The sequence below is a fragment of the Phyllopteryx taeniolatus genome, chromosome 16 (genome assembly GCF_024500385.1).
Source record: "Phyllopteryx taeniolatus isolate TA_2022b chromosome 16, UOR_Ptae_1.2, whole genome shotgun sequence".
In the NCBI taxonomy this organism is placed as follows: domain Eukaryota; kingdom Metazoa; phylum Chordata; class Actinopteri; order Syngnathiformes; family Syngnathidae; genus Phyllopteryx; species Phyllopteryx taeniolatus.
The window spans coordinates 9160566-9187081 of NC_084517.1; the positions used below are offsets into that span (position 1 = coordinate 9160566).

The following is a 26516-nucleotide window of genomic DNA, read 5'->3' on the forward strand; positions in this document are numbered from 1 at the left end:
TGTTAAAGCTACTGCCCCTGTGACCCGACCTCGGATAAGTGGAAGAAAAGGGATGGATGGATAGTTGAAAATTCTGATTTGATTATTTGAAAACTAGCTATTGAATTGGTAAGAAAGTACTCTAGCATGTTTTGACTTATGACTGACAAGTTTTAATCGTGTCTCCACACAGAAATGTTTTTCTTTTTAGTTTAAAATGACTTACTTTGATGACAAGGCCACAGGTAGAATGGTCTGTTTTGCGCTGGTCGTCGGAGCCATAAATCCATACCGACCGGATCAAACTGCTGCTTTTCCACCTAGCCTGCTGACTACTTAGCTGGCTGGCTACCTAGCCGCGCTAGCTCTACACTGCGCTGGATCCACTTTCTCCCGTTCTCTCTCTTAAATCTACCGCGGCCCCCCTCTCCAGCGATGGCTCCTCTTTTGGGGGTGACACTTCCATGGTGTCAGTTTCTGAGCCTCCTTCAGCAGAGCTCTTTTTTTATTTTAATTTTTTTAAACAAACTATGAAGCTCTCAGTGAAGCCACAATGCGTACATACGCAGAAGCGATACACAGTAAATCAAAATCGATGTGTTGCAGCGCTTGTCAGAATAAAAAAAGTACATTGACTTGTTTGCATTTGAAAATTCTGATTTGGCGTTCAGTTTTTTTTTGTTTTATTTTTAAAAAGCATTTTTATGAATATGAGTACATACGTACAATATCGGCACCAATACTGGTATCGACATCCCATCGACATGTTTTTGATATTGTCTTTATCGGGTGTACTGTATATTGAGACAGAGACTTGGGTGTTTCATTTTAGAGCTCTCATGCCTTCCTTCACTCATCTTAATTATTTGACAGCAATGAAAAACACATCAGGTCGATGATTCCCTTGATACACTGGACTTCTCAGATATAATTAGTAATGTCATATCGTTCCTGACCTTGTGACTTTTCACACACTTAAAACACTTCACACACTAATCTCCTGGAGTATGCAGTAAACCAAACGCTGCCTGGAAATGATATAAACTCTTGCACAGAGGCGACCATGTTTCTGAAACACTCTTGGCTAAAAACAATTCTACTCATCTGCTGCTAAGAAATATTGTTCACACTTTCTTAGCAAAGCAACGAATCAAATTGTCAGAGTATGGTAATGCATGGCAGCGATGTCCAGTCCTAAAAGTGTCGCTAACATTGAGAGCAAGAATGTCTTAACAAATCTGACTAAACAAAAGTCTTACCTTGAAGCATACATCGGTATGCTGACTCCGAGATGGCGTAGATATGAGGCGGCATCTCGTGCCTCTTCTTCCCCCGGTACATCTCAATGATGTTCTCTGAATAGATGGGCAAGTTCTTGTAGGGGTTGATGACCACGCAGAACAAGCCAGAATATGTCTGGAGAGATAAAATGGAATAAGACACATGCTGAATCAAAAAATTTTAACTCACGAAGGAGGTTCTGTTATTGGATCAGACAAACGACAGTTTATATATATATCTTTTTGTTCCAACACATGACATAAATATTTAATTACCCTTGGTCAGAATTCGTTAAACTCCTTTTAAATTGAAAATAAAAATGCCATATCCATTTTACACACCACTGAGAAGAATGTTGGTACTGAGCCTGCCAAATTTTAATGAATTAAAAAATTGCCAAGGATATAAAATGAGGCTGCAAAATCATGAAAAATAGAGACGTCCTTTCAGGTCTCAGACACTGTGGGTGTGTCCACTGAATGTGCTCAAAACACCCCCAGTACAATGTTCACCTGTCACTCATATACCTTTGTAGGTCTAACATATGCCTACACATCCCTGTATGTTTGAGCAGCGAAAATATATGAGCTTAAAACCTCCTGTTGCTGGAATATATCCCACCGAGTCGTCAAGAGACTTTTTCACGCTGTGATGAGAGGCAGTACGAGTCTGTAACTAGCTCGGGGGCTAATAGGCTTCCAGCCGCCACGGACCGGCACCGGAGTCGTCCAATATGTCACCGCCTCGTTTGGTGTGTCGTTCGGTGTATCGTCCACATAACAGGCACTTCAGGGTAAGGTAATCATTTATTAACCTATGGATCGCACAACATTACAGACATTTGAGCACATGCTTCCTGCCATTTATAAACCTGCAATGATTTACGTTTTAGCATTTTTTGGGAGCCTAAATAACACAATACATAACACTTGGAAATTTAAATAACAACACCGAGCTGTTCTGAAAATGGTGGCATCAAGGGATGATGCATTTCCAGGGTGTAAGAGTAGCTAGCTAACTGCATGCTGTAGTAGGCGTTACACGATCAGGATTTTTGGGGCCGATCAGCGCACGATATCCGATCACAAGAGCAATGTGCCTATTTAAATGACCTGTTAATTTACTGTATATACTTGTGTACCTAATTATTTAAGATATGTTCCTTGGCGCCGGCACGGTGATCGACTGGTTAGAACATTCGCCTCACAGTTCTGGGGACCGGGGCGCTAATCCCGGCCCCGCCTGTGTGGAGTTTGCGTGTTCTCCCCGTGCCTGGGTGGGTTTTCTCCGGGCACTGCAGTTTCCTCCCACATCCCAAAGACATGCGTGGTAGGTTGATTGAAGACTCTAAATTGCCCATAGGTGTGAATGTGAGTGCGAATGGTTGTTTGTTTCTATGTGGCCTGCGATTGGCTGGCGACCGGTTCAGCTATCTAGCTGCCTATCCCAGCTATCTTCTCCCGCCTGAAGATAGCTGGGATAGGCTCTAGCAGCCTGCGACCCTAGTGAGGATAAACGGTAAAGAAAATGGATGGATGTTCCTTGGCTCCATAAAGCTTGGAAATCACTGTCATGACTCCAGTCAGGTCATGTATTCTAATCAGTAAGGTCAAACCAACATTACAACATGACAGAAATAATGTGTGCTAACTTACTGTATTTAAATTACTTTATTGTAATTAAATTACTTCACCCACACTGAAACTTGAGAGCATGATTCGATAGAACGGCAGCAAGTTTAGGCACAACCGTTAGTGCTCGCACTAGCTTGCTAGGCTACATAAAATTTTGTTCCCTCCGAGCCCCGGTGACCACCAACATGTTTTCCCCCATTTTGTTCTTATAATACAGTCGCCGCGATCAACTCTTGTTCTCGTCGCCACGGTACCGAGTGTAGTAGTCTGATCGGGGCATTACGTGTTATCTGTCTCAGACGTCTTGTCTCTTCCACACCGCCGCCGTTTTTTTTTTTTAAATAACTTCATTGGCCGTGAGATACATACAGTACTACGGAAAAAAAGACACACGACAAGGCTAAAAATAAACTAGCTTTTGGATTCAAATATACCGTGAACGATGGCGACGCGGAGTAAAAGCCTTTTGCGGCGAATTATGACATTAAAGCCGATCAGCATAAAATGCTAAATATCGGCCGATACTGATCAGCCCGATCAGATCGGTGTAAAGTCTATGCTGTAGTTGTAGAAATGGGCCAAGTAATTATAACTAAGTAACTCACAAATTTGCCGGATAGCCACTGATGAAACGAAGGCACTCAGTTCATATACAGTGGTGGCGGGGCGACTCAAGCTGGAAGCCCAAATACATACCTGGGTTCAGTCTTAGCCACGGCTAAAAAATGATAGGGTGAAAAACTGTTTAACGCTATCCATCCATCCATCCATTTTCTGTACTGCTTTTCCTCACTAGGGTCGCGGGCTGGAGCCTATCCCAGCTATCTTTGGGCAAGAGACCCTGAACTGGTCACCAGACAATCGTAGGGCGCATAGAAACAAACAACCATTCACACTCACATTCACATTCATACCTACGGCCAATTTACAGTCTTCAATCAACCTAGCATGCATGTTTTTGGGATGTGGGAGGAAACTGGAGTACCCGGAGAAAACCCATGCAGGCACAGGGAGAACATGCAAACTCCACACAGGCGGGGCCGGGATTTGAACCCTGGTCCTCAGAACTGTGAGGCAGATGTGCTAAACAGTCGCCCACGGTGCCGCTTGTTTAACGCAATATCTCCACAATTGTGTACCACACCATTCTCATTGTGTACGGAACAGTTCTCAGTCTTTGCATGTTTTCAGCAAATATCTTCAAACGTACAGTATAATGTATTTAGAAATAAATCTCTGAATTCACTTTAAAGAGTCCTGCAGAATTCTGTCAACTGAGGCAAAATGGAGGGCATTTACTTGGCTCCAACCAGCATATGTCCTGTTCATTCTGCGTCAACTAGTTGGTGGTGTAAAGAACAAGACGGTGTTGAGCTATACCCACAAAGGTGTCCGCTATGGCACAACTCCTCTGAGCACCATTATTCTGCATGATATAACACCGATATTGAAATACAAGTTAAAAACATTCAGATGGATAGATTGTGTTTTCCAAATAAAAACATTAAAATAATAAAAAAACAACACTTAAGACGAAGAAAATTTAAGACAAATGCCACCCCTAATTGGTACGTTGGGGTTTGGCCAAATTTTTACATTATCACACTGCTTCACTCTTACATGGGTCCTCAATAGTCAATATTATTTACCTTGTCGTTATTTATATGGTACATTATTAGATGACTGCTTGATGCACGGCGGCACGGTGGACGACTGGTTAGAGCGCTCACAGTTCTGAGGACTGGGGTTCAATCCCCGGCCCCGCCTGTGTGGCGTTTGCGTGTTCTCCCCATGCCTGCGTGGGTTTTCTCCGGGCACTCCGGTTTCCTCCCACATCCCAAAAACATCCATGAATTGGAGACTCTAAATTGCCCGTAGGTGTGAATGTGAGTGCGGATGGTTGTTTGTTTGTATGTGCCCTGCGATTGGCTGGCAACCAGTTCAGGGTGTACCCCGCCTCCTGCCCGATGACAGCTGGGATAGGCTCCAGCACGCCCGCGACCCTAGTGAGAAGAAGCGGCTCAGAAAATGGATGGATGCTTGATGCACTCCAGTAATTTGTTACATTACTAATTGTATGAATATTCTGGTATACTACAATTGTTGGCGGCACGGTGGCCGACTGGTTAGAGCGTCAGCCTCACAGTTCTGAGGACCCAGGTTCAATCCCCGGCCCCACCTGTGTGGAGTTTGCATGTTCTCCCCGTGCCTGCGTGGGTTTTCTCCGGGTACTCCGGTTTCCTCCCACATCCCAAAAACATGCATGAATTGGAGACTCTAAATTGCCCGTAGGCATGACTGTGAGTGCGAATGGTTGTTTGTTCCTATGTGCCCTGCGATTGGCTGGCAACCAGTTCAGGGTGTACCCCGCCTCCTGCCCGATGACAGCTGGGATAGGCTCCAGCATGCCCGCGACCCTAGTGAGGAGAAGTGGTTCAGAAAATGGATGGATGGATACTACAATTGTTGTTACTTTAATACATAACATTACACAGTAGTCTGTGTTATGCTATTAGTTTAGTAGTTGGTGTTATTGTAAATTACAACATTCTAAGCCATATTGCTGTGAATATACAGTTATATTACCTTTAAGATTTCTAACTTTAGCCTGAACAATGTGACCACAGAGACAACGGTGACAGCAGCAGTGAAGACTGAGCAGACAAAACAGAACCAACACATTCTGAAGAATACAGCAAAGACTTAAAAATACTGCATGAATATGCAGTGAGTACGGAAAGTATTCACCCTTTGTTATATTGCAGCCATTTGCTAAAATCATTTCAGTTCATTTTGTTTCCTCATTAATGTACACACAGCACCCCGTATTAACAAAAATAAAACGCAATTGTTGACATTTTTGCAGATTTATTAAAAAAGAAAAACTGAAAAATTACACAGCCATAAGTATTCAGACCCTTTCCCGTGACGCTTATATTTAACTCGGGTGCTGTCCATTTCTTCTGATCATCCTTGAGATGGTTCTACACCTTCATTGGAGTCCAGCTGTGTTTGATTATACTGATTGGACTTGATTAGGAAAGCCACACCTGTCTATATAAGACCTTACAGCTCACAGTGCATGTCAGAGCAAATGAGAATCATTAGGTCAAAGGAACTGCCTGAAGAGTTCAGAGACAGAATTGTGGCAAGACACAGATCTGGCCAAGGTTACCAAAATATTCTGCTGCACTTAAGGTTACTAAGAGCACAGTGGCCACCATAATCCTTAAATGGAAGACGTTTGGGACGACCAGAACCCTTCCTAGAGCTGGCCGAACTGAGCAATCGGGGGAGAAGAGCCTTGATGAGAGAGGTAAAAAAGAACCCAAAGATCACTGTGGCTGAGTTCCAGAGATGAAGTTGGGAGATGGGAGAAAGTTCTAGAAAGTCAACCATCACTGCAGCCCTCCACCAGTCGGGGCTTTATGGCAGAGTGGCCCGACGGAAACCTCTCCTCAGTGCAAGACACATGAAAGCCTGCATGGAGTTTGCTAAAAAAAAACACCAGAAGGACTCCAAGATGGTGAGAAATAAGATTCTCTGGTCTGATGAGAGCAAGATAGAACTTTTTGGCCTTAATTCTAAGCGGTATGTGTGGTGAAAACCAAGTATTGCTCATCACCTGTCCAATTTATGGGGGTCTGAATACTTTCCGTACCCACTGTACATACAAATCAAATTTAATATAATGATCATGGTACCAACCGTTAAGGCTGCCAACAATTAACCTACTTTCTTACTTTGCTGTTGCATTTGACTGTGCAATTGGCCCAGTGATTTGCCCCTGAGAATGTGTGTGGTATGAGAGCCTGTCAGTCTCAGTTATATTGTAGTCTTAATTGACCAGAGAGGAGGAATGAGTGAGAGGCCCTGGTGGGGCATTGCTTCTCCTATTTTACAGATGCTATTAGGGTTTTGTATCCCCTGCAGAAGAGACAGAATGTTGAATGCTTCTTACCCATACAGTGTTATAATTTTGACCACTGGTATGTTAGCTATAGACTTTAGGGTTACCACAAATTGCCACTTCATCATATATTGCTAGATACCCATATACAGTACATAATTACTGTTAGGTTATGGGTTAAGGTTTTATTTTATATAACGCATAATGCTTTCTAGTATCACTCAAACTGAAGGCAAGTTTACCTTTGTTATTTGTTCTGTCGAATCTGGAACCACACCGCAAAGCAAAAAAAGAAGCATAATCTGTGAAAGTTGTTATGATGTAACCGAAAGGTTTCTGGAAAAGCTCTTTTGGCGATTGCTGGCCTATTCTGGAGGCCTTCATTTTTTACTTCGTACATTTACCCACCCTCCTATTCATTGGAAAGACTAGAGTGCAGCCAGCCGTTCATTGCCCAACGAACCGTCACACTGTCACACATGCTGACATGTCTATCATAATTAGAGTCTACTGTGAAAGGACTTCAGGAGCAGGCAGAAAGGAGCCAGACAGCATACTGAAATTGTTATATAATAGCTCAGTGTTGACTGGAGCCCCTAAACCAACAACAAATGATGCTCTGTGCAAGAGAAGCAGACGAAAAAGGAGAACGCTGTAGAAAGAAATTGACAAAGCAACGAGGAGCTGGTAAAAATGAAGATCGAAGCCTGATGGCTTTTCCAAAGGTCTAATTCAGGGGAGTTGATCCCCACATGAGGGGAGCAAAGCTACAGCAAGAAACCCAGAAGTAACTCTCACACACACTTGATTTTTGAGGCTTATTGAGGAATGACAATTCCTCTATCTTAAATTGGGTCTGATATAATAATGGATTTTGTTTAGTTGATTCCTGATCCTGACGACTGTATGGTAGTAGCGCTGCTGTTGAGAGGCTATCTAGAATATCACATAGAATGTTAACTCTACACTCTAATTTGTGTTCAAGGAGTATTGATTTTTGGTCAGTTTATGATTGACCATGAAATTAAAGTCAGGTATTTGTACCTCCTCACCTATGGACCTGCAGCGCTCTCAGGGTCGATTACTGTAGTTCAATATTAGGTCTTTTTTACCAATCAGGGCCACTATATTTCATTCATAATACCAACCTGCCTGCAGACAGACTCTTTGGGTAGGGGATACGATGTGAAGTGTGTAAAGGAGCAATCACTCTCCCTTCCACTCTACACCACAGAGCTGTAGTTCCTTAGTACATTTTGAAAATATGTCAAACCTCATATGTAATGCAGCTGCTGTGTCCTTTGCATGAGTGATAAAAATTATATAAATCTCACAGGACCAAGACACTAATGGCAAACCTTCACTATTACTGGCAGCAGACCATACAAATAACTCAACATAATGCCAAGCACCATCCAGGAAAAGAAAGGTGATATTTCCACTGTGAAATCAGATCCAGGGTAGGGGATCCTGTGCCCTGGTAACAGCTGAGCAACACACAGGCAACAGCGGACACGGCAGCCAACCCCATCTGCCATCTCTGGACAGGACATTGATATGCTGCTCTCCACCGTAGAGGAGAGGCCACTCTGTGCACCAAATCAGTGCCTTCATGCCACTAGTCTGTGTGCTTGGTGTAAAGAAGAGCTTGACCGTTCCCTTAATAGCACTCTCATGTGTACATGTCACAGCAACGGGAAAAGACAACAGAGCAGGCTTTGACATGTTCACTACATTTTATGCATGGAATCAAATCACACTGACAGGGGTGTCTTCTGCTTCCTGATTCTTAAGCCTGGATTCAAGAGCAGGCTGTCTGACTGATATCACCAACAATCTATCATCAAAGATGTACTGTTTGTTCACAAATTCAAATGTTCAAATTATTTTGAATTCATAATGAACAGTTCAAGAATTGTGATATCAGACAGCATCAAGCCCCATGCAGAATATACTGGATAGGATGCGCTTTTGTTTGAAACATTGTCACTGATAAGCTAATATGAAAGAGAAGAGAAGAAGAAATATGGTAACTAACTGAGGTGGACACTAATAAGCAAGCTGAAGTGGACAACAGAAGAAAAGCACACGGACAGACAGATGGACACTAGGACAATCTTTTTGTCATGGAAGAATGCTGATGCTTTCTGACAGCTGAGGCTTATCCTACTATACAAAGGCCTGCTTGTTTCCAAGCTACTGTGGTCCAGCTCAATGTGGAGCTCTGATTAGCCTGTGACGCACCACCTTGTCGAAATAAACCCTTCCAATCAATTGTGCGGTCACCCTCATTCGGACTAGATGCTACGACAGTGACTGGCACCTAAAGGATAGTGTGTGTCAAATGTCGGCGCTATGACCCAAACATGGAAGCCTTCACCTAAATTGTAAATCAGCGGATTAGAGTTAGGGGGGCATTACATCATGTCTGCACTGGATATAGTTGAACTCTGAGGAGGTAAGTCAAACAATTGCACTAGGAAATGTTCTTCCTGTCAAAAAAAATCCCACTTAGTGAGAACACATGTTTGCAATTTGTTTAAGCCAAAATCCAAATTAACAAGATCCCGAGCTGAACATTAGCCATGACAAAGCACAGGCCAAGCCACCTTGGTATTAGGGGGAAAAAAAGAGAAATTTAGAAGGGAACAGGGATTCAAAGTATATGTGAAATGAGAGAGCATGCTAAGCTTTGATTCTAGTGCTGGAGGAAGTATGTAGGTCCATTAGAAAGCATCATACATCCATCCATTCATTCATTAAGCACAAAGCTAAAATACCGAAGGAGTGGCTTCAGAACAACTCCGAGACTGTTTTTGAATGGCCCAACCAGAGCCCTGACTTAAAACCCAATTGAGCATCTCTGGAGAGACCTGAAAATGGCTGTCCACCAACGTTCACCATCCAACCTGACAGAACTGGAGAGGATCTGCAAGGAGGAATGGCAGATGATCACACATCCAGGTGTGAAAAACTTGTTGCATCGTTCCCAAAAAGACTCATGGCTGTATTAGCTCAAAAGGGTGCTACTCCTAAATACTCAGCAAAGGGTCTGAATACTTATGGTTATGATTTCAGTTTTTCTTGTTTAATAAATCTTCAAAAATTTCAATAATTCCTTTTTTTCCTGTCAATATGGGGTGCTGTGTGTACATTAATGAGGGAAAAAAATGAACATAAATGATTTTAGCAAATAGCCACAATATAACAAAGAGTGAAAAATTTAAGGGGTTCTGAATACTTTCCGTACCCACTGTATAAACAAACAACCATTCACACTCACATTCACACCTACGGGCAATTTAGAGTCTTCAATACATGTTGTGCTAAATCACAGGGTGTCGTTTATGAAACTTTCCACAATGACAAGATATAGGTCACAGATATACAATATGACTAGATCAAATTCCAAAAGACGTGCCTTCTGTGCCTGCATGGCAGCCATGTTGAATGTGGGGCATTGATGTGGTGGCCATGTCATGATGGTTATATCTGTTGTCGGTTATGTCTATTGTGCCATACAGCCCAAGCACAGAGAGAGAGAAAGAGCTGCATGGTGGCAGTGTTAACTGAAGAATACAAAACAGAAGTCTCTGGAGTCTGGAACATGCTATTTTTAGTACAGTAACATTTTTTTTAATCAAGCCGCTTGACTTTGGCCACGTATTTGGAACTAGGAAGCACACTAATTCCTCGTGCCTCATAAAAGCAACTCACCTATGATGAGTAGTGTACGTCATGCCACCATGACCAAGCAGACCAGTGTGGTAAGTTTGGATAAAATATAGAACTTGCAAACATTTTCAAGCTTTTTTTTATATTTACAATAACTTTGTACTGTACTGGGCGTTTTAGGCCAGGAAAAAAAAACGATAAAACAATATATTTTTACTGTACAGTAATATGGGTGCATATGGCCTAAAAAAAAGTGCTTAAATGGAACAGACAATCCTGTCAATACCCCCCGCCCGCAACTCTGCTGAATCGATTCCCCTGCTGGCCACGGTGAGGCGCTGTGCTTGTGGTTCACCTTGTATGGACAGAAGCCAAACACAATGTCTACTCAAGCAAACAGCGGTGCTATTTATGTATATAGAACAGCAATTCAGACACGTCACGTGTTGCATGTGTGTGGATATACTGTATATAATCCCATGAATGAATGCATCATGTATAACAAACATTGGACGCCATAAAATGTTGTTCTTTATCTGAAACTAGCATTTTAATTCTTATTGAATAAACTGTGACTGTAAAGTGCATTGTCTAAGATTTTTCAACAACTCCCTGAATGATATTCCCCCAGGTGACAACCAACCTACATTCTATTCCTGAAAACCATAAAATGGGTCACAAGCAGAGAAATCTAGAACACCAAAAAACAGTTCCATTTATAGTGACTGCACATTTGTATATACGGTACAGTGTAATATTTGAACAGTATACAGTACTTCAATATAGTCTGTATTTCACCCAGAGGCACCAAAGAGAAGAGTTCAGCAGAAGAGAGCAATGGTTTAACCCCAACATAGACTTGCTATACATGTGCAACATGTGTGGTCAGGAAGTTCAATGACCCATCCTGTCCCAATTTCTCAAACACAGACTAATAAATATTTGATATAGCTATTGCATAATAAATGGCTGAAGGTTAACAGTGGTGTGCCAGAAACACTAAACATGAGGTGAGTTTTAAGGTTAATCATCACCACACAAAAATATACAGTTATGAAAAACCTCTTAGATAGCTGGGTTACTCACATATATGAGTCCGGAGTAGTAGCGGTCCTTCAGGTTGTGCAGCACGGATGCCTCATTCAGGCAGGTGAGCTCAGCCATGTCCTCCACCTTACTGAACTTGGGAGGGTTCATCTTCTGGATGTCATCCTTGTTAATCACCACCTTTTTACCATTTTCAGCCAGCTCCACCACAACCTCCTCACCGCGCTCCTCACGGATACTGGCCCCCTCAAAACCATGGCGCTCTGAGGGAACCCAAACCAGCTTCTTGGCTGTCCAGTCAGCCTGTGTTGCCGGGTTGTAAACCACGGCCCGATCCACAAACAGGTACCGCTCCGGGTCCTCTTGACCACTTCGATGGGACATCTTATGTTGGGTTGACGAAAGCAATGTGGGCACCTAGAAGAGATAAGTGGAACTTTTTATGTAGTAAACACCAAAAAAACACCAACACGTCAACAATGCACATTCACTATCATTGAGGTACATATTCACTTTATCTTGACTAGTAACCCAAAATTTTCTGTATGGTAATTTGAAAACTTTGTCTACAAAACAGTACTTTCCACTTATTGCTTTTGAAAAAAGTGTTTTTCAAAATGATGTCATAGGGAAATTTTGATTTACACAAGAAGTTACCATGTTTTTTTTTTGTTAACAATTGAATGCAAACCCCCCCCCCCAAAAAAAAAATAAATAACAACATATCCTATATATAGAATAGACAAATAAAAATAAAAATAAACAGCACAGTGTATTAGTGGTTGCCAAGTATATTAGTGGTTGCCAAGTGTGCCTCACAGTTCCGAGGTTCTGGGTTTGAATTGTATTTCTTGCCTTCCTTTGGAGTTCGCATACTTTCTCCATACTTCTTAGGGTTTTCACCGGGTAATCCTCCCACAGTCCAAAAGCATGACTCCGAATTGCCAGTTGGTGTGAATGTGAGTGTGAATGGTAGTTTGTATATACTGTATGTGCCCTGCGATTGGCTGGCGACCAGTCCAGGGTATTTCCTGCCTCTTGCCCAAAGTCAGTTGGGATAGGCTCTAGCTCGACTGCAAACCTATGCCAGGTTGCCATTCCAAATGAGAATCTCTTATCAATTGCCTTACGTGGCTGGATAAATAAAGGATAAAAATGAATACATAATGAGGACTAGCGATACAGAAAATAGATCATTTACACCCACTGGTCACGCCATTAGTTAGACCTGTACAATCTACTCAGATCCATTAGTTTTAACCTTCTCATACAGCTAAATGATGTGGATAATCTAAAAAGCATTCATGTAAAAAAGCTTAAAACTTGTGTGTACATCTCTACTCATGCCCACTTCAACCTCTGAAAATATCAAAACGATAACACCAGTATTACAGATGCTTTCTACATAGGTGCTCACCATAGAGAAAACTCTTAACAGCGTTCAATGTCTGAAAACTGCAATCAATCGTCACCCAAATTTATCTCTTCTCATGCCCACTTCCACCTCTGAAAATATCAGAAGAATAATCCTAGTATTACAGATGCTGTGCACGTTAAGCTTTTTCTTTACAGAAAAATTAGGCAAGAAATTTTGATGCACCTGGGCATCACTAGAGATGCCCACATACATTTTGGTGACAGTTGATTACAGTTTTCGGACATTAAGCTTTTTCTCTATAGTTAGCACCTTTGGAGAAGAAAAGGCTTAACGTTATGGTTATGGTTACGGTGAGGGTCATTGTTTTGAGATTTTCAGAGGTTGAAGTGAGCATGAGTAGAGATACACATACAAGTTTTGGTTGATTGATCGCAGTTTTCGGACATATAAGCGACAATAAGCTTTTTTTTTTTTTTTACTTCATGCGTTTTAGACAGTTCCAAATTATGTCATCCGTCCATTTTTAAAAAACGCTTATCCTGTTCAGGGTCATGGGGAGCTGGACCCTGTCTCAGCTGACTTTGGGCAAAAGTCATACAACACCCTGAACTGGTCGCCCGTCAATCACATCATATAGAAACAGATAAACTTACACTCAAATTCACAATGTCACTGAGTGGAAAATAAATTGCATGGAAGTCAGGTGGGGCGGCACGGTAGTCGACTGGTTAGAGCATCAGCCTCACAGTTCTGAGGACCGGGGTTCAATCCCCGGCCCCGCCTGTGTGGAGTTTGCATGTTCTCCCCGTGCCTGCGTGGGTTTCCTCCCACATCCCAAAAACATGCATTAATTGGAGACTCTAAATTGCCTGTAAGTGTGACAGTGAGTGCGAATGGTTGTTTGTTTGTATGTGCCTTGCGATTGGCTGGCAATCAGTTCAGGGTGTACCCCGCCTCCTGCCCGATGATAGCTGGGATAGGCTCCAGCACGCCCACGACCCTTGTGAGGAGAAGCGGCTCAGAAAATGAATGGATGGATGGAAGTCAGGTCTGTGAACCATTAGACAATTAGTGACTGTTAAATAATGTAACCCAAATATTCGAAACAGCTTTTCAACCATATATTTGTTTTCTATGCCACTTATCCTGTTCAGTGTAGCGAGAAGGCTATCCCGACTGACTTTGGGCAAGTTAACAGTTACACACTAAACCTCAGCACCGTGGCTTTGTTGCCTGTCAGACACAGCCTGGCTACATATAAAGACAGTTAAAATAAAATCAAATAATAATAATCCTGAACCTGTTGGCAATTAAGAGATAAGTTAAAAGTTGACAACAAGAGAGTTCATTGCAGAGTGTGCATGAGCCGCAGTGCGCCGTTTGGACTGTGTCATGATAATTGCGCATTGTGCGTAACTGCGCCGCTCTGTGCACCCTCAACGGGACGCCGATACGTTATTAACGGCATATAAAAATCCCCATCTACCTAACCGTTACAATTTGGAATACACAGTAATCGATTGTAACGCACTAGCTTGTAGTCAACTTCAAACATACGGTTTACGTAAGACAGACTATGCATTGACAAAACCCAAAGATGCGACAGAAAACTTGTTTACCCAGTCAAAGAAATAAATGCAATGATAGGAATTAAGGTTAACACGTTCAGGAACCGGATAATTAATGGTGCTGCGTGGTCGTGTAGCCTTCAGCTTTAAAAGGGACAAGCTAATTAGGTGATAACGGTGCTACCTGTTTGTTCAGTTTCACCCAAAGTGCACTCCTGCTGCTAGCTTAAACTGCTAATTATAGCGCAGGCTGTGTCGTCTAATTCGAGTTCATCTGATTAACAAGAGTCTGAAAAAAAAACAGACAACAAGCAAGCATAGAAATCAGCTTTCTGAACTCCCGTCATACGAATAATGAGCCTCGTCCAACTAAGTTTGGGAGAGAACCTCGAACACACCGGCTCCCAAAACCATAGGCATCCGTCCATCATCATCCATATCCGGCGGGTGACCTCCGAAACTCACCTGGTGTCGTTCCGTGAAGCTCGAGTGCGGTTCCCCACGCAGTCCGCTGTGCAACTGATGCGCAGCCCTTGTGTAACGGTTCTGCTCCACGCACACAATGGAGATGCAGGCATGCGTTTGGCCTCTGGTATGCAATTGCACCACAGAGGCAGGGCTGCTGCCACTACACCGAGGCCCCTCCTAGACCCTTCAGTGATCGCCGCAGCCCCCGCCTACAACGAACGGACACCCAACTCACTTCACTGCACCCCCAATTAAACAGAGGGGCGCGTCACAATCTGTTTTGCTGTCAAATGTTACAATGCTTCCAGTATAAAAAAAGAACGGCTCCTTTGCAGGGCTGGCAAAATGAATTGAATGAATAGCTACTTTTAGCGCATATATATATATATATATATATATATATATATATGCTAAAAGTAGCTATTCATTCAATTCTTTTATTTTAGTAAAAGTAAAAATAATAAAGTGACAGTGCAAATACTTTCTTACTGTACTTAAACTTTTTTTTTGACAATTTTGTACTTCTACTCATAATTTTTTCCACTTTCGTGGACGACGACATAACACAAAAACAAGATGTTAATATTGAGATCTTGATTGAGCTCTTGGGGAACACTGACAAAGATGAGGCGACAGTTCAGAGAAGCAAGATATTCCCCATCCATGGCCTTACTTAAGACAATTGTTTCATGTTGCCGGCCGGCTCCAAGAATGATTTGTAACAAATGCATTGTGTATTATGACAGTTTAAAAAAGCACAAGCTTCTGGCATTCAATAATTAACCAATAAACTAATCGGTAAAAACTTCAACAGGTAAGGTGTATTTTTTCTGCTGTTATCTATACCTAATTTAGCATATTTGTCAGTCAGGTCATAACATTAGCAAAAGTATGAGCACTACAGTATATGCAAGTTAATCAAAGGGGGAAACTATTTTGTGTGTTCTGTTCCTGTTGTACCAAGTTATCAAAACGGGTGTTGTATACAAATGACGAGTGGGAACAAAAATGCACATTCATACAAGACCTGCTATCGGCTCCAACTTGGAGCTCCGACTTGACGGTCCCTTTGTTCTTTCATCTAAAATCTTCCTTTAATCTTTCATCTTTGATGACATCACAACTGCCAATCATCAGGCCCGCCCTTAAATTAACAGTCAACATTAAAAGCCAGAGCTATTACAGTACTTATGTACATTTCAGATCTGTACTTTTCACTTTTAGTTGAATCAGTACTTCTACTTTTACCATTATCTATTTTATATAGTATAGTATTTGTATACTTAAGTAGTGTGAGTACTTTTGCCACCTCTGAAAAGACTCTGAAATGTAGTCTTTTAATTGAGTACATTTAAGTAAATTTGACTATCAATTATTTTCTATAGCTTACCCATAAAAAAATCAGCTCTACACAAAATTTATTTTGCTCCCCATTAACTTACATACTGAGAAGAATAAAAATCACGTTACGTTATGTTGCATCATGTTGTTAGGCGCTAGCTAGCGTTGTGTCAACGTTTACGCTATCAAAACAACGCTAACGGTGTGAAGTGACAAAAAAATGCTAAATTAGCTGATAATGATAATTTTTACGCCAGAGGTTTGCGTTTATTAGGCTGGCACAAGAAACAACAAATTCGCCTATCCAACAACATCAAACAATTCTCTTAAATAAGGGCATGAATGGGGAATATCTTGAATCTCCAAATCTGTTGCCTCGTTGTTTTAAGTTGTTACTTCCTACCACTGCTACTTTGGTCTGTGGTTGCTCAGCCTATACACACACGTTCACGAGTACAATACAGTACACCAGTGTTTCCCGACCTGTATTGAGCAAAGGTTATTAATATATATTTGAAAAAAATATCATAGCACACCACTGAATAAAAATGGAAGCTATTTAATTGCATCTTCTGTCATCTAGTGGAAGAGCATAAACTTGGCTCAACCCATCACGATGCATTGCTGGCAGAGATAGATGAACGATGATACATTATTTGAAGTAAATAAACCCCTTTTGAAAGTGAAATGGATAATTTCCCACAGCACACCTGATGCACTCCCACGGGATACATGTAGTTTCATGTAATTGATCCAAATATAATTTATTTTAAAAATTGACCTGGTTCATCCAGAAACAAATAGTGACAGGCTGCAGGCAGAACAATTAAATGCTCTTCTATGAAATGGCAGAAGGTACAATTATCCAGTGTATCCACCTATCGCTATTCGTACAACAGAATAGCTTGTGTTCAATTAAACTGACCCAGATTTCACGAGAACATCAGTATTTTAGGAAAATATTTTTTTGGGGGAAATTTTTGTTTGTGGTGTGCTGTGAGATTGTAAAACATGTGCTCAACAGATGATTAGAAACAGTACATTGTAGGTTTACGAGAGCTCCATTCCTATGGTGGCGACATAACCCAAATATGTAGTCAGAATGCACATAGCCTATCATTAACTTAACCGAACGCAATAGTGGAGTAATAATTGCAATATTTTTATTAAAAACATCTATGCTATAAATCTAAAACATCAAATGAAAAATGGCAAGTCCAACGGTAACTGAGGGTACCTTTTTGTGCCGTGTGACGACGTATTCTTACGCCACATACCATTGGTAACCTCGAAATTCCTAAACCGAGGACGCCCTTTACTGCACTATTCAGAGTAACAGCTCCCCCTGGGGTCAGGAAAGAGAAAACATTTGATCAACGCTTCAAGTGGAAGAATTTTACTCCAATTGGAAAAATGCAATGACAAAAGGGATGTTTATGTGTAATTAAAAGGCCATGTACTTCCAAGATAAAGGCAGGAAAACTGGGTGTCATCATAATCCAGTTTTGGCTTCAAAAACAAGATATTTAATGTTGCGGTTATGTACAGTCTATAGTTAAGTCAGAGGCCTCTGCGGCCACCTCTCCAGGCAGCTGCGCCCCTCTTCTTCCCGCCTCCTGGTCTTGCTCCTGGGCCTCCTTTCACCTTCTTCCTCACGCCACTTGCTTGCTCGGTGTCATCCTCGTCGCCAGCACGATCTCTGTGTCTTCTCCTTTTTTCACCTTGTTCCTTCATTTCCTGAAGGAATACAATCCAAATGTCATACTCTAAATTCCGTTAATCGACACAGTCATAGGAATTTATTTAACATAGTGTTTGTTCTTGCAGATGTAATTTGCAGTGTTAACTACAGTGCATCACACCGAGGCGTTTCTAATACAGTGGTACTTTGACTGACAAGTGCCTGAACTTACAAACTTTTCGAGTTATGAGCGGTCGCTTGCCTATTTTTTGTTGCGAGTGAGCTTCAGATATGCCCCGGCGCACTTTCTGCTGTTTACTGAATGGAACAAACACAAAATGAGGGGGGGGGGTTGGATTCTTCGGAAAAGGCAATTGTCGTAAATTCATTATTATTGCTCCGTTCTGTGCATGCATTGCTCGGATGTTACTGAACGTCGTTTATTTTATATCATCACCATCTATATCATATTTTAGGAAGACGTATGCCTATTGTTTTCTTTCATCATCGAAGCCTGTCTGTATTTGTGATGACGATATCAGACAGAAAAATCCCAGGTTGTACAATGCAGACAAAATGAGTCACTCTGTTATTGCTTGTTTGAGCATGCATTGTTCGCTGCGTGTATATGTCAGGCATCTTCTTGGGCAGCAAAGGGGTCCTCAGAAAAAGGTTTTAATTGTTTGCGGCAATTATTACTATTGCTGTTTTTGTTTACACTGTAATTATCCATCCATCCATTTTCTGAGCCGCTTCTCCTCACTAGGGTCGCGGGCGTGCTGGAGCCTATCCCAGCTGTCATCGGGCAGGAGGCGGGGTACACCCTGAACTGGTTGCCAGCCAATCGCAGGGCACATTGAAACAAACAACCATTCGCACTCACAGTCATGCCTACGGACAATTTAGAGTCTCCAATTAATGCATGTTTTTGGGATGTGGGAGGAAACCGGAGTGCCCGGAGAAAACCCACGCAGGCACGGGGAGAACATGTAAACTCCACACAGGCGGGGACGGGGATTGAACCCCGCACCTCAGAACTGTGAGGCTGACGCTCTAACCAGTCGGCCACCGTGCCGCCTACACTGTAATTATTGTATGATTATTTTCAGCTACAGGAATTCAAAATATGTTTAGTGAGCTTTTTACAAAAGACAAGGGGCCGCGCTCCGCCCACTGTGAGGTAATATGCGTCATTACCGTGCCACCATGTCTACTACATCATTCTCAGTGTGCCACCAAGTGGGCCAGCATGGGTAATGAATCGGGCATTCACTAAATACAAACAAACAAATAAATAAATAAAGCACTGAAAACTACAGCAAGATATTAAAGGAGCTGATAGGCTTATTCGGCATTGTGTCATCTCCTAGTACTAGTTAGTGGCTTGGGTGAAAAGGACTTTTTTTTTTATAAGAAATAGTTACATAGATAATACTTTATAAAACTGGTTTATTTCTTTAAATTCTCACTTTTTTACATTTGTATTTTACAATACACTGCTATTTTCTTTATTAAAAATATGGTGGTTTTTGAGGGGCTACAACAGATTACAATTGAGGTGTTGTGTCACCGTCTGAAACAGATAACTGGATGAGCCAAAATTTTGTTCAATTAAACCACAACAAAAATTTAGATAATTGTTTTTGGAAATAAAGAAAAGAGGATTGCTGTTAGTAAATTCCTGAAGACACTCTCTTTAGAAACCAAAGACGAAGTCCGAAACCTTGGTGTACTGATAGATTCCAACTTGACTTTCAACAGTCATATCAAATATTCTATCATTCTATTAAATAAATTACTAAAACTGCCTTTTACGCTCTGAAGAACAACAGAGTGAAGGCTTGCATGTACCAAGCAGACCAGGAGAAGCTCCTCCATGCTTCTATCTCAAGTAGACTTGACTATTGTAATGGTCTTCTGACTGGACTCCCCCAAAAGAGCATTAAACAGCTGCAGCTCATTCAGAATGCTGCAGCTCGGGTTCTGACCAGAACAAAGAAGTCAGAGCATATTACTCCAATTCAAAAGTCTCTACACTGGCTCCCAGTCAGCTTTAGAATAGATTTTAAAGTTCTGCTACTGATCTATAAATCACTAAATGGTTTAGGTCCTGAATACATGAAATAAATGCCAATGGACTATAAACCCAGTAGGGCTCTGAGATCTACAGACTCAGGTCAAATAGTGGAGTCCAAAGCAAACATGTTTAAGCAGCATTTAGCTGTTATGCTGCACACAAATGGAATAAAGTTGCCAACAGAAGTGATGTCAGCCCCAAGTGTGAATATTTTTAAGTCCAGGTTAATAACTCTTCTTTTTTTCCTCATGGTTTTTAGAGCATTTCCTCTTTTAATTGATATTTCTTGCACTGTACACTATTTAAATTCTACTTTTATTTTTGTCTTTGTTTTAAATGTTTATAAGTGTTTTTGTTTTTAAATGCTTTTAATCATGTAAAGCACACTGCGTTACCTTGTGTATGAAAAGCACTATATAAATAAATGTGCTTTGCTTCACACTGTTAAGGTATTTCAATGGAAAAATGATTTGATATGAGAAAATTGAGATGAAAGCTTGGTCACACAATGAATAAAACTCGCAAGTAAAGGTACCACAATATTTGGATACGTGACAGTCACACCTATTAATCACACCTCTCAGGATGATGCAGTAGAGTTCTGCACTACTGCAAACAACCACAATATAGGTGCATCTCACAAATTTAAATATTGTCGAGTTGATTGTAGTTCAGCATCGCAATTTCAAAAGTAAAACTTATAAATTATACAGATTCATTCAACACAAGAAAATACTTTTAAGAATGCCAATTCCAACCTCATTTCCATAAAATACTTTTTTGGACTGTTTCTTAGGGAATGTTCGAATTTCTTGGAGATGGTGAAAAGTGGGTTTTTGGAAGCGGTAAGCTAAAATCATCAAAATAGTTACTCCGTGTAGTGACTATATATTTTTAAATTGAACTACAGAAATGCATGAAGTTTTCGAATTTTAATTCATTGAGATGCACCTGTAATAAACACTGTTAAATGAATAACACTGAAACTGAAATTAAAACTGAGCCTTTTTTTTAATCTTCTAATCACAATTTTCAATATTAAAAAAAATTAAACGCATGCTTTATCCACACATTTTAAGATTATGCAACAATGCTGACTCACCAGCCTGGCAAACCGCTGGGCCTCGCTGACCCTCTCCACCAACATCATCACCTCCTCCTCGTGGGTGGGGAAGGCAGGAAGTTTCTTTCCAATCAGGCTTTCAATTCTCTGGAAAAGCTCCACATCATACCTGAGCGGAAAAAAAAGGTCAGTCAACTACCTTTTTATAAGCACATACCTGGTTGAAACGTCAATGAATTACAACATTCAATCTCAATTCATGGAGTCCTTTGAAACGATTCACCATCTGGCCACTGGAGGGCACCACAATCTATAGATGGACAGTCAACAATAGCCAGAAACAAAGACGGAGATATTCTTGTATTATTGTTTAAATTAAAAAAAAATATATAATGATAATAATAATAATAATAAACGTTATGTTAGGTTTGTCACCATTTCCAAAGGGTAAAATATATTAAGTTGACATGCACTTTTACAGTCTTTATACAGAACTGTCATGTTTTTATTTACTACTTTATTTCTTCTGTACAGCAAATGCACAAATACGTTATTGTGCTGTTTTATTGCAAAAAAATAAATACAAATATAAGTGAGGTGACATAACACATATTGTATGTTGACATGGAGATTGAAGTTCTTAACAAGACCCAGCCCCATTAGAGACCCATTGGTAAATTGGAAAATAAAAATTATGGATGAAGAGGGCTGCTGGTGAGACAAACAGTAAGTTCTTACTGGGTGACAAATGTAATAGACTTCCCCGACCGTCCTGCTCTGGCTGTCCGCCCGACTCTGTGGATGTAGTCCTGTGTGGGTTGAGAGATGCAAGAATCAGCTGAAATCTACATGAATTAATGAACTGTTGAACTAAGGTGGCAAGGAGACTGACAGCACCGCGTTACCTTGGAGTGTGTGGGGATATCATAGTTAATGACACAATCAACGTGTGGAATGTCAAGTCCTCTGGATGCCACGTCAGTAGCCAGCAGCACTGACCGAGACTTGGCCTTGAACTTGTTTAGCGCGCCGAGACGTTTATTCTGAACAATGAAAAGAGGGTGAAGTATTGAAAATACTGTACAAGAACATATGCCGACATGAAACTAATAATAGAAAACAATCAGAGGAGAGTACAGTCTATGCATAAGTCTATGCACAACCCAATTTAAGTATCTCCTTGGATTGGATAAAATGCTGAATGGATTGTTTAGTTACCCAATAAAAACAGTGGAAGTCACGAAGAACACACTACTTACAAAACATTAGGGCTATTGGGTGAAATTTTAGGATTAACCTAAAATGCACTGAAACCTTTACAGGTGAGTTTAATTTGACCTTCTCTGATTTTATGAAAGCACAAATGCAACTGTTCAGTGTCTTGCTACTTTTTGCACAACCTACTGTTCTCGAACAAGGTGCTGAACGGCAACATAAACAACAAGTGTTTGATCCATGAATTGACCGACACATTTCCTGGTTCAATTAAAATTGTTATTTTAACAGTCCTATTTCTTGGTATTTCTTAACTAATACACAAACAACCACCATAAGCAAAGAAATTGACTGATTTTGTTCCCAAATTTATTTTAAGGTCGTAAAGTGGTAAAACCCCCAACTAACAAAGCAAATTACATTTTATTCCCACAAATTACTGTAATTACAAATGCATGTAGACTGAGGTTGCGGAAAGCAAATTTGTTACGATAAAAAAGTCAGCGTGATCTACCTGACTCATCTGACCATGAAGAGGGATGGCAGTGATGCCGAGGTTCCTCAACAGGAGCGCCACCCGCTGTGCATTGTTGCAGGTGCTGCAGAAAATGATGAAGGAGTTGCCAGCCAGCTCATTCAAGATGGACACCAGATAACAGTCCTGCCACACATGGAAACAAAGCACAAACATAATGCGTGTCACCACAACAGTAAACAAGTCATCTTTATATTCCCCCTTAGATGTTTGGTGAGGAGTGACAGAAAACCAGCATGTGTAAAGAAAATATGCTACCTTGTACTTCGATGGTATGAAGATGTAATACTGTTGCAGTTTTTCTACTGTCGAGTATTTGGTAGAAACAGCACACTTGACCGGGTCTTTCAGAGCGGCTCTCTGTAGTTTCTGGACCTGTAGGCAATCAAAAGGATGGTCAATGTAGGGTACTGCGTAACACTTGCGACCAATGATGACAAAGTTGTAATGACCTTTTTGGTCATCGTTGCAGAGAAAAGGAAGGTGCGCCTGTCCCTGGGAATCACTTTCAAGATTTTATCCACCTGATGAAAATAAACATACTCATGTCAGAATTTAAATTAGTTTATTGCCATTGTCAGTGAAAGGTATATTGACAAGTAGGACATTTTCTGGGCCTCTACATAAAACATGAATTGAAACTCGAATACCAGCTGTATTCGCATTGCTATATAACAGGAACAAATTCAACTTATGGGAGAAGTTTAATGACTCACCTCAGTCTCAAAGTCCATGTTGAGGATTCGGTCTGCTTCATCCATGACAAGAAACTTTAGCGCTCGCAAGGAGAAGCCCTTTGTGTTCTCCATGTGGTCTATCAGTCGACCGGGTGTGGCTGTAAAAATATTTGTGTTAGCCATGATACATAATCAATACTTCTACAACACCGGTGTTAAACTGAAGGCCAGATCCAGTCCCATTTTTTAGTGGCCCACAAAAGCAAATAAAGTGTGAGGTAGAAACACTTTATTTTGCATGTTTCTTGATTGATGGATTTATTATTTTCATTTTGATAAAAAAACAAGTAAAAACATTTTTAATTCTCTTCACTTTGAAATATTCCAAGCATTTTTTTTTAATACAAAATCACCTTAACATAAACTTAATAGTTGTATACTTAAAGATATTCCATGACTTCTGATATTATTTATAAAATTTTAAATCAACGAAATACAGGGACCACAGTATTACATAGTAATATGATAACATAATTTTTACAGTCATAATGGCAGATAGGAATTAATAAGAATTTAGCGAGCCTATGTCCATTATTAAGACTGCTTATTGATCCGACGCAGGTTCTCTGTGTTTTTTGTTTTGTTTTACTCTGCTGTCAGCAGCCAGGTCGGCATTGCAAATGAGAATATGTTCTCAATTACTTTACCTGGATAAATAAAGGTTAAGTCAATCAAATAAATACATTTATTGATTCTCTCATCAATTCTCATTGGGTGAGAGAATAAAATAATACAAATTGGCTTGTTTGCTTTAACTTCTTAATAGCTTCAACTTTGGACAGGAGATACAGAATATCCAGTAACCACTCATAATCTGTAATGTAGAGGAAAAAACAACTGGGAACTGGTTCTTGATTCCCATCCCTAAAAACGGCCCACTCAGAAAAACCGTGATACGATGTAGCCTTTGATGACCGATAGTTTTGACAGCCCTGTTCCAAAAGAACGTATTGTCTTACCAATGACAATGTGTGGTTTCTTGGCCAACACCAAAGACTGAGACATCATGTCAATTCCTCCAACTATGACAGCTGCAACAGAAATGGTGTTTTAAGCCAAGCATCATATTCCATGTTCTTGTGTCCCACCCTTCTTTTGAAAGGAAACGTACCACACTTGACGCCAATGCTTGAACCGAGGGCCTCAAACTGCTCTGAGATCTGAAAGGCCAACTCTCTGGTGGGAGTGAGGACGAGGGTATGAAGCCTCTGGGGTAAGGCCAACAGTGACTGGAGGATGGGCAGAGCAAAAGCACCAGTCTTTCCTGAACCGGTCTCAGCCAAGCCAATGACATCCTTTCCTTCACAGCAAGAAGATGATGATAAATATAAAATATCAATACGATACCACAAGTCTTTTACTCATTGGTGCCTTAACTCAGCTCACTACGAAACAAAAATACAAAATCAGCAACTAAATTGTGTTGACAACTATCCCTCGATAAAGAAGAAGATTCATCTATTAGTTGGGAATGTTGTGATGTATGAACCCTTATGAGAAAAATAAAGGATCTGGGCAACATCTACTACAAAACATTGCACTGGGTTAAAAATAACAATCGATATAAATAAGCCTACGGGATAATATACACACGGGATAATTCCACGTAAAACCAACAAATAATTTTTCATTCACCGCTCAGTTTCTTCAAATATTGAGGAATGGTTGGAAATAGAAGGAAAAGACCAGAACACAAAACATTTTTTGTTCTAAATCGCTTAATCACAGAGAGGCTTACAATCTTTAAGCTCATGACAGAGACCTCTAGACCTTAACGTCCATCTTTGAAACTACACCACCCTGGAAGCTGAGCTTGGTATCACTTCAAAACTCTTTCATAGTCATACAATCAATACAGTCAACCTGAGAGGTGAAGCGAAAATGTTTGGTTGATTTTTCATGACATGACCTCATTATATTGACACACATACTGCTGCTTCACATGATAAAGATTTTAATTCACCACAGCAAACTGGCAATCTTCAGGCAAGGCAAAACATTAAAATACGATAATACAATCCAAATATGCACATTAAAATAAAACTGTAGAATTTTAAATAACGTAATCTGGTGCTAATTTCGAGTTAGGCAACAGAAAGAAATACCAGCTACATACAGTACGACTGCTTGGGATGTCTTGTCTAACCTTGCAGTGCCAATGGTATAGCTTCAATCTGAATCTTTGTTGGACTCTTCCATCCCAGCAGATCACAAGACTCGCAGAGTACGTCGGTGACACCCTATCAAAAGCAGGTAATGTTAATTAAACGTATAAACGGTTGTTAGACACCCGCTTTGGAGTAGCAGGTCAAAATAGTGTTAAGATTTTGATTTACTTTTAGCTAACACGTCTATGTTGCCTGTCATCGAGGACACAAAATGTTCAGTCTCTTGATTCAATTGCGGGAAACCTACCAAGTCTTGGAAGGTCTTTACCGCCACCTGATTTTCGCCACTGTTGTTGTTGGTGTTATCATCGTCACTACTTGAACCTTCGTGTTTTTCTGCGTCTGTGTTTTGCTTTGAGCTTCCCTCACCGATGTCCGCCATGCTTTTTGCCCCAACCAACGTGTTCCTTCGTGCGCCACAGTGCGCAGATGCGGAAATACGTCTGAGCCGAAACAGCAAAGATTCATGGGAATTTGGGATTTTACTCAAAAGCTCCACTTATAACTGTTTATATTTTATTACACATTTAAATTTAATCATCATTCAAAATAGGTTTGCAACGACACGACTATTTTTGATCTAATAATGTATTCTATTTTCATTTAAATTTCAACTGCCCAAAACGTATTACCCCAAGTCATTTCCCCCCCCACCCTCCATTATAGTGTAGATTCCTAGGCCTACATATAATTAGTGTTAAAATTTTGAGATGAAATGTCACTTGATTCAGTTTCTGGTTTCCAAGCCATTTAATAAGT

General features: G+C 40.7%; 2 protein-coding genes and 1 long non-coding RNA gene across 4 annotated transcripts in view; 1 reads left to right on the forward strand and 2 right to left on the reverse strand.

The window, feature by feature from the left end:
* The window catches only part of LOC133466293 (myosin-10), a 74936-nt gene extending 59809 nt beyond the window's left edge, over window positions 1–15127 (reverse strand). For both annotated transcript variants that reach the window (XM_061749849.1, XM_061749848.1), the window contains exons 1-3: window positions 14938–15127; window positions 11566–11943; window positions 1239–1395 (exon numbers count right to left, since the gene is read on the reverse strand). In XM_061749849.1, the coding sequence (XP_061605833.1) occupies window positions 1239–1395; window positions 11566–11910 (502 nt within the window). In that variant the 5' untranslated portion in view covers window positions 11911–11943; window positions 14938–15127. The remainder of the gene's footprint in view (window positions 1–1238; window positions 1396–11565; window positions 11944–14937) is intronic.
* Window positions 11557–24933, forward strand: LOC133466296 (uncharacterized). The gene is made up of 4 exons (XR_009784912.1): window positions 11557–11629; window positions 11724–11871; window positions 21119–21288; window positions 24692–24933. It is a non-coding gene; the product is annotated as an uncharacterized LOC133466296 (long non-coding RNA).
* Window positions 16825–26202, reverse strand: ddx47 (DEAD (Asp-Glu-Ala-Asp) box polypeptide 47). Its single transcript, XM_061749850.1, has 12 exons — window positions 26005–26202; window positions 25736–25829; window positions 24701–24889; window positions 24549–24620; window positions 23569–23687; window positions 23305–23376; window positions 23111–23227; window positions 22832–22978; window positions 22008–22145; window positions 21841–21911; window positions 21142–21271; window positions 16825–18018 (listed from the first exon to the last, which is right to left on the reverse strand). The coding sequence occupies exons 1-12, from the start codon at window positions 26137–26139 to the stop codon at window positions 17842–17844; spliced, it is 1461 nt and encodes a 486-aa protein (XP_061605834.1). The 5' UTR covers window positions 26140–26202; the 3' UTR covers window positions 16825–17841.
* Between the last annotated feature and the right edge of the window lie 314 nt (window positions 26203–26516).